The sequence below is a fragment of the Propithecus coquereli genome, unplaced genomic scaffold, assembly GCF_000956105.1.
Source record: "Propithecus coquereli isolate 6110/MARCELLA unplaced genomic scaffold, Pcoq_1.0 Scaffold54, whole genome shotgun sequence".
Lineage (NCBI taxonomy): Eukaryota > Metazoa > Chordata > Mammalia > Primates > Indriidae > Propithecus > Propithecus coquereli.
Window position 1 is genome coordinate 1,985,799 of NW_012151285.1, and position 14,848 is coordinate 2,000,646.

Here is a 14,848-nt window from a genome sequence, read left to right on the forward strand (position 1 = left end):
TGCTGTGAGCTAGGCTGACACCACGGCACTCTAGCCCAGGCAACAAAGCAAGACTCTGTCTCAAAAAAAAAAGAAGGCATTGTCTCATTTGCTTATATTGTGGATGAAACATTTTCTTTAACTGTAGACTGGTACTAAAATATGATCTGAAATCTTTTAATTTTAAAAAGCAACAAGATTGCCAACAAAGAAGAGTTAAGTGTAGAAGACCTAAAGGTTATTATTTTTCATGCCTATTTATTCATAGGAATCTCGTGTCTACATTCTCTGGGCAAGGTTTATGATCTTGTCTTTTTGTTTCCCATGGCAAAAGGAACAAAAGCTTAACTTTTGCCAGAATTTAGCTGAAAATGACATCTTTTCTTTCCCTTATTCAAGATTTGGTATCACTTAAGATTTGTTTTGCTTAGTTACTGTTCTAAATGTTTTGAGAAGCTGTTGGTTATTTTCTGAGCAGGGTGGAGGAAGGGAGCACCTGGTTATATTTTTGAGTTATGTAATGAACCACCATTTTCTGAAATGATATGGCATTTAGGGATGGACTTCTGTTGTTTTAGCATAGACTCATTATTTAAGCATATTAAGGTGCCAACCAGTTATGAATAAGAATAATTTTTACCTTTACGTTTTTATTACATTTAAAAACCGACTCAACTTTATTAGTTCATACAATGTGGCAACATGTTTTTGTTCATGTGGTTCATTATTTGTTTTGCTGAATATTTTAAGCCTTGTAATCATTATAGAACTTGGATTTTGATATAAAATGGATTGTAGAAGCTGTTTTCACAGTAGTAACAATGGCAGTGACTTCAATTATAAAGACCATTGATAGACCATAGTAACAGAGAATGATGTTTATCTAGCTATAGCGAGCTTTCAACTAACCATACCAAAAGGCTAAAACAAATATTCTGTTTTTATTACCACCCAGACACCTCTCTATAAGCAATCAAATCAAATAGCAACAGCCTGAGCAATGTAGTGAGACCTCATCTCTATAAGAAATTTAAAAGTTAGCTGGATGTGGTGGTGCACGCCTGTCATCCCAGCTACTTGGGAGGCTGAGGCAGGAGGATCACTTGAGCCCAGGAGTTTGATGTTGCTGTGTGCTATGATCATGTCACTGTGCTCCAGCCTGAGTGACAGAGTAAGACCCTGTCTTACTTTGTCTATAAAAAAACAAAAAATTCAAATAGCAGAAGAGTAGGAATAGTCTGCATATCTGTTCCTGGGAACAATGGGGATGGGCTTATCATCTAAATCAGCAATTCTTTCAGGGAGTACACAGGTCAGAATTGTTTTTATAATAATATGTTATTTGCCTTTTTCACTCTCATTTCCTCATGAGGCTGCTATATCTTGGTATCATAAAATAATAATATCATAATAAAATGAGATCATGTGGTAAAAGATGAAAATAGTTTTAATTTCTTTTCCCTTTTACCAGTTAAGTTTACACAGTGTAAATTCTATGTTTTTAGATTGAGGTCCTATTAAGGTTCTAGCCACTTTAAGTGCTGAGAATTTAACTTAACCAAGATGGAATGTGGTTTAGAAGGGGAAATGATAGGTGGTAGATAAAAATTATGCAAGAGAGAGATTGTTTAGGGTCTTGTCGACCATTGTTGAGGACTTTGGCTTCCACTGTGAGCGAGATGGGAAGTATTTAATAGGGCTGTCATTTTCAGACACCTCATTATCTTCCATAATTGGTGTTTTTGTCAGGGAGCCATTATTCATCAAGCTGCCTACCGGTAGCTAGAATCTTAAATGTAAATATTCTTAAATGTTTTTGTTTGGGGAGATGTAAAATTTATATTTTTACCAGCCTCTTAATGAGAGTTGTATAAAAGTTAATTGCTATATTCCTAAAACTGTACAGTTACTAGGTTTTGTACATTATGATATAATGTGCCATTTCATTGGAGCAGAATTGTTCTGCATGTTTTATGTTGTTGTAATAATTTTGTAATAGATTTTTTACTTTGGCTATTGTGTTTAATATTGTCAATTTTTTAATTTTTTTAGGTGTGTTGGTTAATTGCCTCATGTCAGGCTTTGTGTTCAAGGCTGATAGTTTTGGTGCCTTTGCATGTATCCTATGCTTGTTTGTGCTTGTGAGGATAATTGTACTTTTAAGACATCGTATCTCACTTATGAAAATCAGTTTTTATAAATGGTTTAATGCCACTAAAATTCTGTTGTGTCTTGTTTTTGATTAGCATCTTCTAAAGTACTAAAGAGCATGTGTGAGAATTTCTACAAATATTCAAAGCCCAAGAAAATTCGAGTATGTGTTGGGACCTGGAATGTGAACGGTGGGAAGCAGTTTCGCAGCATAGCTTTTAAGAATCAGACACTCACTGACTGGCTTCTTGATGCACCCAAGTTGGCTGGCATCCAGGAGTTTCAAGGTTGGCTTTTTACGATATGGATTTAATTAATAAATCCTGACTGTGATTAATTGATCTAGAAAACAAATATAGCACTTCACAATATGCATTGATTTGTGAAAGAAACTTGAGTTATAAATTTGAAGGCCAGAATTTTTATAGATCAGATCTTTACCTCTTTTTTAATTTCTAGACCTTTATTTTTTACTTCATAAAAAAACATAATGGTAAAATAAAAAATCCTTTTCTCTGATAGTTGATTATCAGGAAATAGGGTCTATACAAAAATAGGTATCTTTGAAGGCAACCACACATATAAGAAAAACTAGTTCTGTTTTTATTTTAAACTGACATGAACCAAGATTAGTTTGTAAATTGATAATTTGACTTTCATGTCCCATTTTTAAATTCTAGTCCTCTGTTTAGTTACTAACGTGAAAAATATCAGAGTGGGTCATGAGCAGCCTTACAAAACTTACTGTGATATTTGTTGGTACTTTCTAACTTAACAGTACTGGTTTGTCCCTGTAAAAACTTTCTTGTCATTCGGTCTGGATACTCTACACCAAGCTATTAATAACCAGGACCAAACATTAAGCAGAGGATACTTTCATTAAGGTTTTGATTAGAATCATGAATTTAATTTTTCTCTTTTTAAAAGTCAACTTTCATTCCTTCTAAAAATAGTATATAATTGCCAAGTATTATATATGAAGGTGATGTGTATGGGAAATAGTGTGAGATACAAATTTTTCTTTTTTGGGTATTTTTAATCAGTCACATCTTAAACCCTGGGATTTTCCCCAAAACTTATTAAAATGCCCTCTTTTACTTACATTGAACCAAACTTGAAGTTATTATAATAATAATAATAAAATAAACAGCTTAACATTATAATTCCAAGTAATTTACATATAATTGTTAGAGCGGATCTAATACGTAGGCAATATTCCAATTTTATAGATGAAGAAACTGAAACACAGAAAGGGAAGTAACCTGCCTGTAGTCATGCAATAGCTGCAAAGCCAGGATTGGAACTCAGGCAACTTGGCTCCAGAGGCTGCATGCCATGGTGCATTTTATGTGTGAACTTGGACAAGTTGCTTAGGTTCTCTGAAGCCTCCTGTCTTTAAGTAAAAGGCAAAAACAATCTTATAAGTTGTTTGTGTGGTAATTAAATGAGATGATATATGTATGAGCCTTCCACATAATAGCAGTATTTTTTATTTATTAGTATTATAGTATTTATAGGCTCTTTCTAGCTGTTTATCCTCATTTCTGGATACTTAGGGGTATTCAAAGTGCCTCTGGGCTGCTTATCTCAAGCAGCTTCTGTTATCTTTTAGTCCTTGTCAGTTAGGAGGGAGCTATTAATACTAGCTGGGATAGAGTGATGTGCCTTACCTTCTGGATCTCTTCTAGTTTTCCTGAATTTCTTCCACCCAGGAAATAGCAAAAAGATCAAGCTCATGGTTTTAGAATTTGAATATGAAAAATTCCTCCCCGCTGTTATTTCTAATTTGAGATAGTTTCTCAGCCACTTAATTCTTTGTACCTTTTCTGAACAATTTCTTTACCTCTACAGTTCTGATTCACTTTAGCGTTTGAGAAGTAGCTTGTTTCTCTGCTGTCCATGGTACAAACTTTAGCAAGAGTTCTTTCAAAATGATTTCTGAAAGGACTTAAGGATCTTCAAGAATAACAGTCTTATAGAAACAAACTTAGGACACCTGAATAGAAAGTAAATTTAAGGTAATTTTATCCCACTCGTGAGTTCTTGCCTTTAATATGAGTTTTGTTAAACTCTAAACACAAAAGTAGATTTTTATGAGATCTGGTATTATGTTTTGTTGGGTGGGGTTGCCATTTGACTAAGGCTATATTTAAAAATATTTCTTGGATGCTTAATTGTAGATAAAAGAAGTAAGCCAACTGATATATTTGCAATTGGTTTTGAAGAAATGGTAGAGTTGAATGCTGGAAACATTGTGAATGCAAGGTAAGCTAGCCAGGTAACACACTGAAAAACTTGTCAGTTGAGGGACATGGAGAACAGAAAACTAGGTAGTTGTTCCTAGGAGAGATTGAGGTAATATATAGAAAGGTGCTTTTTAAATTGTAAAAGAGCAGTTCTCAAACTTTCTGGTCTGAGGATCTCGCTGTACACTTAAAAATATTGAGAATGTTAAAGAACTTTTGTCAATGTTTTTTATATCTCTTGATATTATATTAGAAATTAAAACAAATTTTAGAACATTTCATTCATTTAAAAATAATAAACCTATGACATGTTAATATAAATGACATATTTTTTTGAAAAATAACTTTTCTAAAACAAAAAATTTACTTGAGAAGGGTGGCATTGTTTTGTAGTTTTGCAAATCTCCTTAATGTCTGGTTTAAGACAGCTGGATCTTTACATCTACTTCTGCGTCAATCTGTTGTATGTTGTTTTGGTTAAAGTATATGAAGAAAAATCACATAATTATGTAGTTTGAAAAGGAAATGTTTAAATAGCCTTTCCAGATAATTTCTTCTATGATACTACACCAAAACTTAGGGTTTTGGTAAAATAGTAAATGGTAGTGTCTTAAAGGTTAGTTGCAAAATGGAATGTGAAACCATATAAATGAAGTTTTTGTGCTCTGTTATGCTAAAATTCATTGATTTTTTACTCTTGCATGATTTTGTGACATGGTATATTGGTCATTTGGAAAATATTAATTCACTCAGTTATGTAGATCTTCCAAATTTTGACACACTTAATTATATAATATCAAAGCATCGAAATGGTTCATATCACTGGTCATCTCATCAGAAAATAATTATTGGGAAGCTGTGAAGGTCATAGTAACAGATACAAGTTTCCCTAAATACTAATTTTAGCTTGAAAACTTAAGTTTTATCATTGGAAACAAATACTCTTAGTTGTTTTTCTTGAAGAGACAAGCTGGGTTGAAAAAATGTCTGCCAAATAACCTAAGTCTCAGTAAGTAGTTTCTCATTAGTTCTTTTTTTTAGGGGCGTAGTTCCCATCATTTGGGCAGATATCATTAGTTTTTTAAAGAAAAAATTGTATTCCATGAAAAAGTGTCAGTTTAACTCACAACCTAAAGTATTAAGTGCTTTTCCTTGAGATAAACATCATACTTCAGTATGCAACAGAAGTGCTTTGTGTGTATTTTCTATTTATCCCACAGAATATTAAAAAGATGTGACTCAGGGGTTGGGCTTTGATAAAATTAATAATGTTTACTCCTTCATCAGGGACATACTTAAGTGGAATGGTGTTTTTTTACTGCAGATACATGGCTGTGCGATTATAATGACAACCAGTAACAGCTTGATGCCTCGTCAGTGAAAGCATCATGACTTTTATCCATTGTTGCTTTTGCGCTATCAGTGCAAATGTCAGTTAACACAGTGAAAAAGGCAAACAATGTCTTAGTAGTGTCAGTAAGAGTTGTGACACCATGGGTTTTGGGGACCCCCCAAAGATGTCTCCAGACCACATTTAGAGAACTCCTTATTATAAATACAAATTATATGAGTGAAACTTAAAGCTTAAGTGTTTTATTTTAACAACGTATGCTTGCTTTTAAATTTGAGCAGTTGCCCATGTTTTGTGACATTTTTAAGATTTTTCAGAAGAAAATTATTGCTGAAATAGTACTGTATAATCATCAGTCTTGCAAATTGATGACAATTATTTTATTAGCCAAAATGAATAAACTTAACAGTTGAAATCAGGGAAGTTGAAAGAAATCTGACTTCACTCGTTTTGCTGTTTACCTTTCCTGAAAATATATATTCAGGTCTTAAAATAGAACATACTCTTAGGTTTCCTAGTACCAAACAAATTGATCAGTTGTTTTTCTAAGTAGAGTTTAATAAAATTTTTCTTTAATAAAGCGGTGAATATTCATTTATTTATTTAGCCAGTATCTACTGAGCACCACTCTAGGTGCTAAAGATAGCTCAGTGAATAAACCAGAACAAGATCCCTACCTTCATGCACTTTGTATTCTAGTGGGAAGAGAAGGACAATGAACAATAATTACAATGAGTAAATTATAGAGGATGTTAGAAAAGTGCAATGGAAAATAAATAAATAGGAAAAGGGGATCAGGTCTGTGGAGGTAGAGAGGTGTAACAGTTTAAATGGAATGTTCAGAGTAGGCTTCATTGGAAAGATGACTTAAGGAGTGACCTGAAGAAAATGCCAAAGGCATTATTTTCCTTTCAGAATCCGAGTCACATTGGTGGGATTACGATAGGTAGTAAATCTGTGTTTGGAGAAGGTATGGCATAGTGTTAGTTAGATTAGATAGGTAGATGTGAGGGCATATTCTTGTTTCCCACTAATCATTTGTGTGATTGGAACAATGACAAAAACTTTGTTTTGCTCTCCATTCGAGGTTCTTAAGCACAGACTTTCTACTTTGAAATTTATAGATAAAGAGAAACAAACATTTATCCTGCCTTTCTTATATGAACTATATTTTAGAGTAATTGAATAGCTGATAAAGGTTTTTTCTAGGATTCCAACTTATTACAGTTGCCTATGGAATGCTGAAATTATGAAAATCAATGTTTTGCAACCCATAATGAAATAGTGCATCTGAGCAATGATCATCAGTAGATGCAAAGTCCTTACAAGAAGGAGTAATGGGGAACTTTATAAGGAGTCCTATAGCTCCACCATCTGAACAGCTGACCAGCTGTAACACTGCTGAGATGATGTGCCTCTTGCTGTGGTGCAGTAGAAAGTGCAGCACCACCCATATGGCTATTTTTGACTAAATATATAAATAAAATTGAACGTGTTTCTTAAACTTCCACATCAACCAGTTTAAAGGAAATATGAGGGATAGAGGGACAAGTTAAGATACCATGAGGACACATCAGCCAAATCCAGACCATTCAACATTTTAAAGGCAAATGGCCCAATTTATTAAAAAAAAAAAAAAGGCATTAAAAACTGGAGAAGGGGAGTGAAGAGGGTTGCAAGCCCATTAAATATTAAGAGAGACTCAAGAGACATCACAAGCAAATGCAATGTATGGCCCTTGTTTGAACCTTGTTTTAAAGAAACAAACCAACTGCAAGAAGACATTTTTTAGATAATTGGGGAAATACAAGTATGAGCTGAGTATTAGATGATATTAAGGAATTGTTAATATTTAACTGTGATAATAGCATTGTGATTATGTATAAATAAAAATGTCCCATTGCATTAGAAATGCATATGAAGTATTTATGGGTGAAACGGCATGTTTCTTAGGTTTGGTTTAAAATACTCTAGGTTAACCAAAAAAAAAAAAAATGTAAAAAGGGATGGAAGAAAGAAGATTAGCAAAATATTGATAATTTTGAAGCCGGATAATGGGTATATAGTGGTTTATTTAACAATTATCTCTTTTTTGTGGATGTTTAAAATTTCCCATAGTTTTTAAAAAATACATTAATCATAATTCAGAAAAATGAGTAAAAAGGAGGGACATGTATCTGGAAGCATATAGAGTTAGTCCTTCGTATCTGTAGGTTTCACATCGGTGGATTCAACCAACTGCTGACTGAAAATATTTAAAATATTGTGTCTATGTTGAACATATACAGCCTTTTTTATTGTCATTATTCTCTAAATAACACAGTATAATGGCTATTTACTTAGCATTTACACTGTATTAGATATTAGAAGTAATCAAGAGATGATTTAAAGTATACAGAAGGATGAGGTGGGTTATATGCAAATACTGTGCCATTTTATGTAAGGAACTTGAGCATCCTTGGATTTTGGTATTTGAGGGAGGTCCTGGAACCAATCCCCCATAGATACCGAGGGATGACTGTACTTCTTTATGACCTTAATGAATACTTCAAGAAAAAGTAAAGTGTATAATATCGCTTGAGATTGCTCACTTGGGGAGTAGTCATTTAATAAATTGTCTCAGTATTTTCTTTATAAAGGAGTAGGAGATTAGAGTTGGAAGTGTGGTGGTCTTGGCTAAATTTGGGGTTTTCCTTTTTAAAAGAAACAAAAACAGAGTGTGTAAAGATTTCAGTCTTACGAAATTTGGCTAGATAAAGGTATAATTGACAATTGTCTTATAAAATAGGTTATGGTCAATATCTTTTTAAAAGATTCCCTTTTTAATATTTTCTGGTAGCACAACAAATCAGAAGCTCTGGGCTGTGGAACTTCAGAAGACAATCTCCAGAGACAACAAGTATGTGCTGCTGGCTTCTGAACAGTTGGTGGGCGTCTGTCTGTTTGTTTTTATCAGACCACAGCATGCTCCTTTTATCAGGTCAGTAAACAGAACAGTCTCCTAAGGCTACTTCCTACCATTAAATAACAAGAAAAAGGCCTAGAATGTTTGTTGCTTCAGAGAAACATTTATCCATAGTTCTTATTTTTAAATGGATTTTTGATTAAAGAGTCACTAATGGTTTCACTGTACTATTTCACAGGCTTGCTCTCAGAGTACCATATGATATATAATTATGATTATATATCTATTCCTAATTTCTGATGCACGCAAAACTATTAAAATTTCAAATCTGTGATTTAGAATTCTTTGTTTTAAAGGGATGTTGCAGTTGATACTGTGAAGACTGGAATGGGAGGTGCAACTGGAAATAAGGGAGCCGTCGCAATCCGAATGCTGTTCCATACAACCAGCCTTTGCTTCGTCTGTAGCCACTTTGCTGCGGGGCAGTCACAAGTCAAAGAAAGAAATGAAGATTTTGTAGAAATAGCACGAAAATTGAGTTTTCCTATGGTAAGCTCTTGCTGCTTGTTATTGAGGGTAAAGCTTTGAAATGTATTTTAATATACCCGAAATTCTATATCAGTATTTTTGAAAATTTAATTCCTAGAAACATCAGCAATATTTACCTAAGTAGATATTTCGTGTGTTATTATCATACTATTGGGCTAAAGAAACAGGGCATGGGAAGGAGGGTGTAAGCATATCTGAGGCAAAGAAATAGTTGTAAAACATTTTTTAAAAATAGACTGTTTTGAATTTAAAATTCCATTCCCTCGCTTTCAGGGAAGGATGCTGTTTTCCCATGACTATGTATTTTGGTGTGGTGATTTCAACTATCGAATCGATCTCCCTAATGAAGAAGTTAAAGAGCTCATAAGACAGCAGAATTGGGATTCTCTTATAGCAGGAGATCAGCTTATCAATCAGAAAAATGCTGGACAGGTATATTCATACTTGAGAAGATACTTGCATTGAGAAGAAGGGGATCTGGGGTCATGAAATATGCTTTCTTTAATCATTTTTTTAATTACTTGGAATTTCTTTATACTTAAATATGTATCTGTAGATAAACAAACATAGAATTACCTTCACTTTGATGGCCCGAATGAAAACAGACTTTTTTGTGTTTTGGAATAACTTACTTTGTATATATTTATTTTAGATTTTTAGAGGATTTTTAGAGGGAAAAGTAACCTTTGCTCCGACATATAAATATGATTTATTTTCTGACGACTATGACACCAGTGAAAAGTGCCGTACCCCTGCATGGACAGACCGTGTCCTCTGGAGAAGAAGGAAATGGCCTTTTGATAGATCAGGTTGGGAAATGGACTTCTTTATTTAAATGAACTAATGCAAATTTTATGAGGAAGAAAGGAATGATAGAAATATAAAATAAGAGGAGAGTGATTTTTTTCAATAATTATCTAGAATAGAATATATAAAATTTATATATAAAGACAGATTTTTAAAAATATTCTCATCTGTTTATAATTTATTTAATTTTTTCAGTCTATTTTCATATAATTTCATATAAAGGGAATCATATTTTTGTGAAATTTTCAATTGAATGTTAATTCAGGTTTTTAACTTAAATAACTAAAGTGGTTTGCATATATTTTGAATTGCCACATATCTGTTGCATTATTTAGGAAGCACTGTTTGGTCACAGGCCTTTAATCTTAGAAATAAAGCCACATCTTCATTTTACTAAGCAAAGAATAAAAATGATAGCTTTACCAAAAACCTTTCTAATTTAAAGGTATCTAGACTTCCTGCTTATTAACAAATGTATCTGGCATACCAGCCTCAGACCACTGAAGCTCATGAAAGGAAAGAGGTACCTCTTTGCTCCCCATGGTCTGTCATGCTCATATGGCTTCTCTTGTGTTTTGTTTTCTTCTGACTGCAGCTGAAGACCTAGATCTTCTAAATGCTAGTTTTCAAGATGAAAGCAAAGTCCTTTACACATGGACTCCTGGCACCTTGCTGCACTATGGAAGAGCTGAGCTGAAGACTTCTGACCATAGGTTTGAACAGTCTCAGTATTTCTAACAGTGCTTGAGATTTGTTTGAAATACACCCATTTTAAAATCTTTCTAATACTTCTGTCTTCCTTTATACCTTAAGGCCTGTTGTTGCCCTGATTGATACAGATATATTTGAAGTTGAAGCTGAAGAGAGGCAAAACATTTATAAAGAAGTAATTGCACTTCAGGGTCCACCAGATGGTACGGTATTGGTCTCAATCAAAAGTTCTTTACCAGAAAACAATTTTTTTGATGATGCCTTGATTGATGAGCTCCTGCAGCAGTTTGCAAATTTTGGGGAAGTTATACTCATCAGGTGAGTAAAATATTTATTATCTAAAAGAAGCTTATGATTCATAAACAATAGTTTCTGTATTAGAAATCACCTTATTTAGTGTTTGAATAGTATTTAGTCCCAAACTAAAGAAAACTCTTACTGTACATATTATTCAATAGGTTTTGAAACTGAATTCTCTGCTTATAAAGTTTAAATAAAGAATGAAACTTTATATGAGCAATTAAAGACAAAAATATGTGCAAGCTTAGCTATGACCTCTCAAGATTCCTATATGATAGGACACATAACAAATCCCTATAACAGAATAAAGCTGTGATTGCTATTATTTTTTTAAGGGGAGATCAGAGTAAAGTAGAGTGACTTTTCCCCCTTTGGTTTAAGAAATTTGATGTTTTAAATAATTTTAAGTATGTTTAATTTCTAACCAACAGAGATGTGCTGAATAGTCAGGAGACATTCATTCCAGTCTTGGTTTCTGTCTTTGACTTAACCATCTGCCTTTTTGCAGAACCAAAATCCTCTTACCTTATTTTAAAAATGTTCTCTCCAAGTATATAGCAATGTTGAGAGATTGAATGGTGTGTGTGTGTGTGTGTGTGTGTGTGTGTGTGTTTGAATTCCATAGGGAAAGAAATACTATTAAATTCCTTTCATTGCTGGTCATTTGGTTATTTAGCTATGTTTTAGAGGTATTTCCTGGGCAAATCTCTATATTAGGTGCTATGGAAGAGCAGAAGAGATGTCGAAGATGTAACTCCTTGTAATCTGTTTGGGAAGATCAGCACATGTGTAATGGCTTCCCCACATCCTAAACAGCATAGTTCACAGAATTAAGATGATGTGGCTCTGTAGAGTGAAAATCATGCCTAAGACACTTCAAGTCCTTTCAGAGAGTAAATGAGCAAATGGAAAAGAAATTGTATTTAGACTTCCCTCAAATCTTTTGACAAAGATATACCCCAAAGCTTTAAAATGAAACAATTTCCAAAATCTTAAGGCTGTAGGAAGTACATAGTGAGATCTCCAAGTTTACAGATGAGACAATAAGCTTTGCCAAGTACAGAAATGCCAGACCACCCGAAGCATCATGTGGACTGTGTGAGTGGGCAGCAAAGTAGCAGATAAATGTCTTCGTGAGCAAATGCAAAATATTGCAGTGAGCTAGAAAGAATCCAAACTATATAGGGATGAAAACTCTAATACTGGAAAGGGACCTGTCTTTATAACCCAGTCTCTAAGAACTTGGTATTAAATTGAAGCCAAAAGCTTTCTCCCAAATGCTTGTCATCATTAGGAAAAAATACTGGTAAGAAAATAAGGCATTACCCTAACATTACAAAACCATGAGGTGTCTCCACACCTGGAGTATTCTGGTTGTTACACCCCAAGACAGCCAAGTTGGAAAAGAGGCAGACACTGAAAGTCAACAAGGGGGGCACTGCGGTTAAGCTGTGAGATGACACAGATTATTACCTTTTGGTCTAGACCAAGACAGCCATTAAGGAGTGACTGAAGCCTGTAAACCCCTGTATATTTAAATAAGAGGTTCCTTGGAAATGTGGATGGGATAAATTTAGATGCATATAGATATTTACATTGAGGGAAAAGTCTAGAAGACTTTACCTTAGTGAATGAAAGCAGGAAGGAAATACAACTTCCAAAAGGACCTATATAAATCTGTGGATGTAAGAACCAGGATCCCTTGTTAAAGTTAGAAATGTATAAGGGGCACATTGCTAATTGAGGATAAAGACCAAGAGATTAGCCCTGTTGTGAGACCATAAATGCTTTGGTACCACTATCAAAGAACAAAGAATGTTTGGGGTTGGGATGGTGGGACTGGCGCAGCATAAGTGCAGCTTTACAGTGGTAATTATAACTTTTGGTAGAGGGATATTCTCCGATGCTAACAATTTGGAAAAAGATACCTTCGTGGTAGTTAAGTAAGAATGATGTCCCTGTGTATTTCAAATGATAGCATCCTGCGATTTAATAACTTTATGCCAAAGAAATTGAATCAGTTACCTTGATCATGTTTGAGTGATTGTAGAAATCTCTTCCAGACCCTTGATTTCAATAGGGGTAAAAGTACTTTTGTTTTTGGCCTTTTCCTCTTAATATCCATAATTCATACTTTTGAGTCCTAGTTTGAGAGAGAGATTCTGTGTGTGTGTACGTACATGTGTACATGTTTACCCCCCTCTCATCTTTGGAAAATCTGCAAGGATTTCTGAACTTGTTTTATACAATTGGGAGTACTTCAACTTGCAAAATTGTTTCTATAAATGAGACTGATAACATTACAGTTGGTTCTTTTTTGCATTGATAACCTTATTACACATCAGTGACCATCCTCTTTAGAACTACTACTAATGTCCTTTTTATTTTTATCCTTTTGAGGATTTTTTATTTCATAAGTATAAATTTAGAATTATAGCAAAACCATTGAAGTCCCTAGAGAGTAAATGTCTTGTCAATGACTAAAGATAAGGATCACATCCGAAGTTTTGTTTTGTTTTGTTTTGTTTCACTGACAACTCCCTGTCATCTTTCTTGATCACAAGTAATTTTCTAGAGGGAAGTCATTGAGACAGTAAAAATATGTAAGTGCTGGACTATGAGGTCAGGAGACCTGGATCCTAGCCCTGTAAAGTATTCTCCTTGTAGGATCACTTTGAACAAGTCACTTAACGTCTGGCTCTTTTTTTCTTATCAATGAAAGGAAGGATTGGATTGGATTATAGTGAGGATCACAAATGGTAGTTCTCAGGCCCATTTCTTCTGGCTATTCCTTTAAGCATAGTGATTTGCTATGGGATTTGAATGCTTTTAGGGGAAGAGTGCCCTCTCCAGGTCACCACCAGCCCTACTGCTCTCCTTTGACTTTTTTTCTTCCAGGCCTCTGTAGGTCCTTGTTAATCAGTAATTATTGGGCTAGTTATATCTAAGACATTAATTACAGTTTTTTATTGTTTTTCTTAAAGATTTGTAGAAGATAAAATGTGGGTCACATTTTTGGAAGGAAGCTCTGCCTTGAATGTTCTGAGCCTAAATGGTAAAGAGGTAAGGTAGCATTTGTTGACTCTAAACCCTTCTGGAATTAAATGTGTGAAGATTACACAGTATTTTTATAGACATGCAGCAAGATTATCTAAATGTATTTTCAGTTAAGGAGGGTAAAAGATCTTATATACCATAAGGTATATAAGGAATTATTTACTCGAATTTATTTGCTCGAGGAATTATTTACTATTTTTTATTTAGACTAGGTCTCTGACTAGCATAGGGTTATTTTGATCCTTCCCTAGTGATATTAACCATTTTTTAAAATTTTAATTCTTAATTTAATTCAATTTTATTTTATTTCCGGAGACAGTTCGGCTAGTGTGCAGTGGCGTCATCATAGCTCACTGCAACCTGAAACTGCTGGGCTCAAGCGATCCTCCTGTGTCAGCCTCCCGAGTAGCCGGAACTACAGGCGCACACCACCACGCCCGTCTGATTTTTCTATTTTTAGAGACGCGGTCTCACTCTTGCTCAGGCTGGTCTTATACTCCTGAGCTTAAGTGATCCTTTGCCTTGACCTCCCAGAGTGCTAGGATTATAGGTGTGAGCCACCGCACTAAGCCTGAGATATTAACCATTGATGTAGACCAATAAGAAAACATGTTTATCACCTAATTTGATTCTTATCATATTTTATGATGTAAAAAGTTTTAAATTTTTAATTGGGTGTAGATATTCTGGCTCATCTGTATAGTAGAAAAGATTTCTATCAGATGAAGAAAATGCTTTATTTTCAAGAAAACAAAGGAGAAACATGCTCATTATTCCCAGGAATTTTTTTTT

The 14,848-nt window shown here is 34.2% G+C and overlaps 1 protein-coding gene across 1 annotated transcript in view; it reads left to right on the forward strand.

Moving 5' to 3' along the window:
- Nucleotides 1-14,848, forward strand: part of SYNJ1 (synaptojanin 1) — a 99,584-nt gene that overhangs the window by 57,561 nt on the left and 27,175 nt on the right. The window contains exons 14-22 of the mRNA XM_012657335.1: nt 2,226-2,417; nt 4,311-4,395; nt 8,567-8,707; nt 8,989-9,181; nt 9,455-9,613; nt 9,834-9,990; nt 10,584-10,701; nt 10,802-11,017; nt 13,984-14,062. Coding sequence (XP_012512789.1) covers nt 2,226-2,417; nt 4,311-4,395; nt 8,567-8,707; nt 8,989-9,181; nt 9,455-9,613; nt 9,834-9,990; nt 10,584-10,701; nt 10,802-11,017; nt 13,984-14,062 — 1,340 coding nt within the window. The remainder of the gene's footprint in view (nt 1-2,225; nt 2,418-4,310; nt 4,396-8,566; nt 8,708-8,988; nt 9,182-9,454; nt 9,614-9,833; nt 9,991-10,583; nt 10,702-10,801; nt 11,018-13,983; nt 14,063-14,848) is intronic.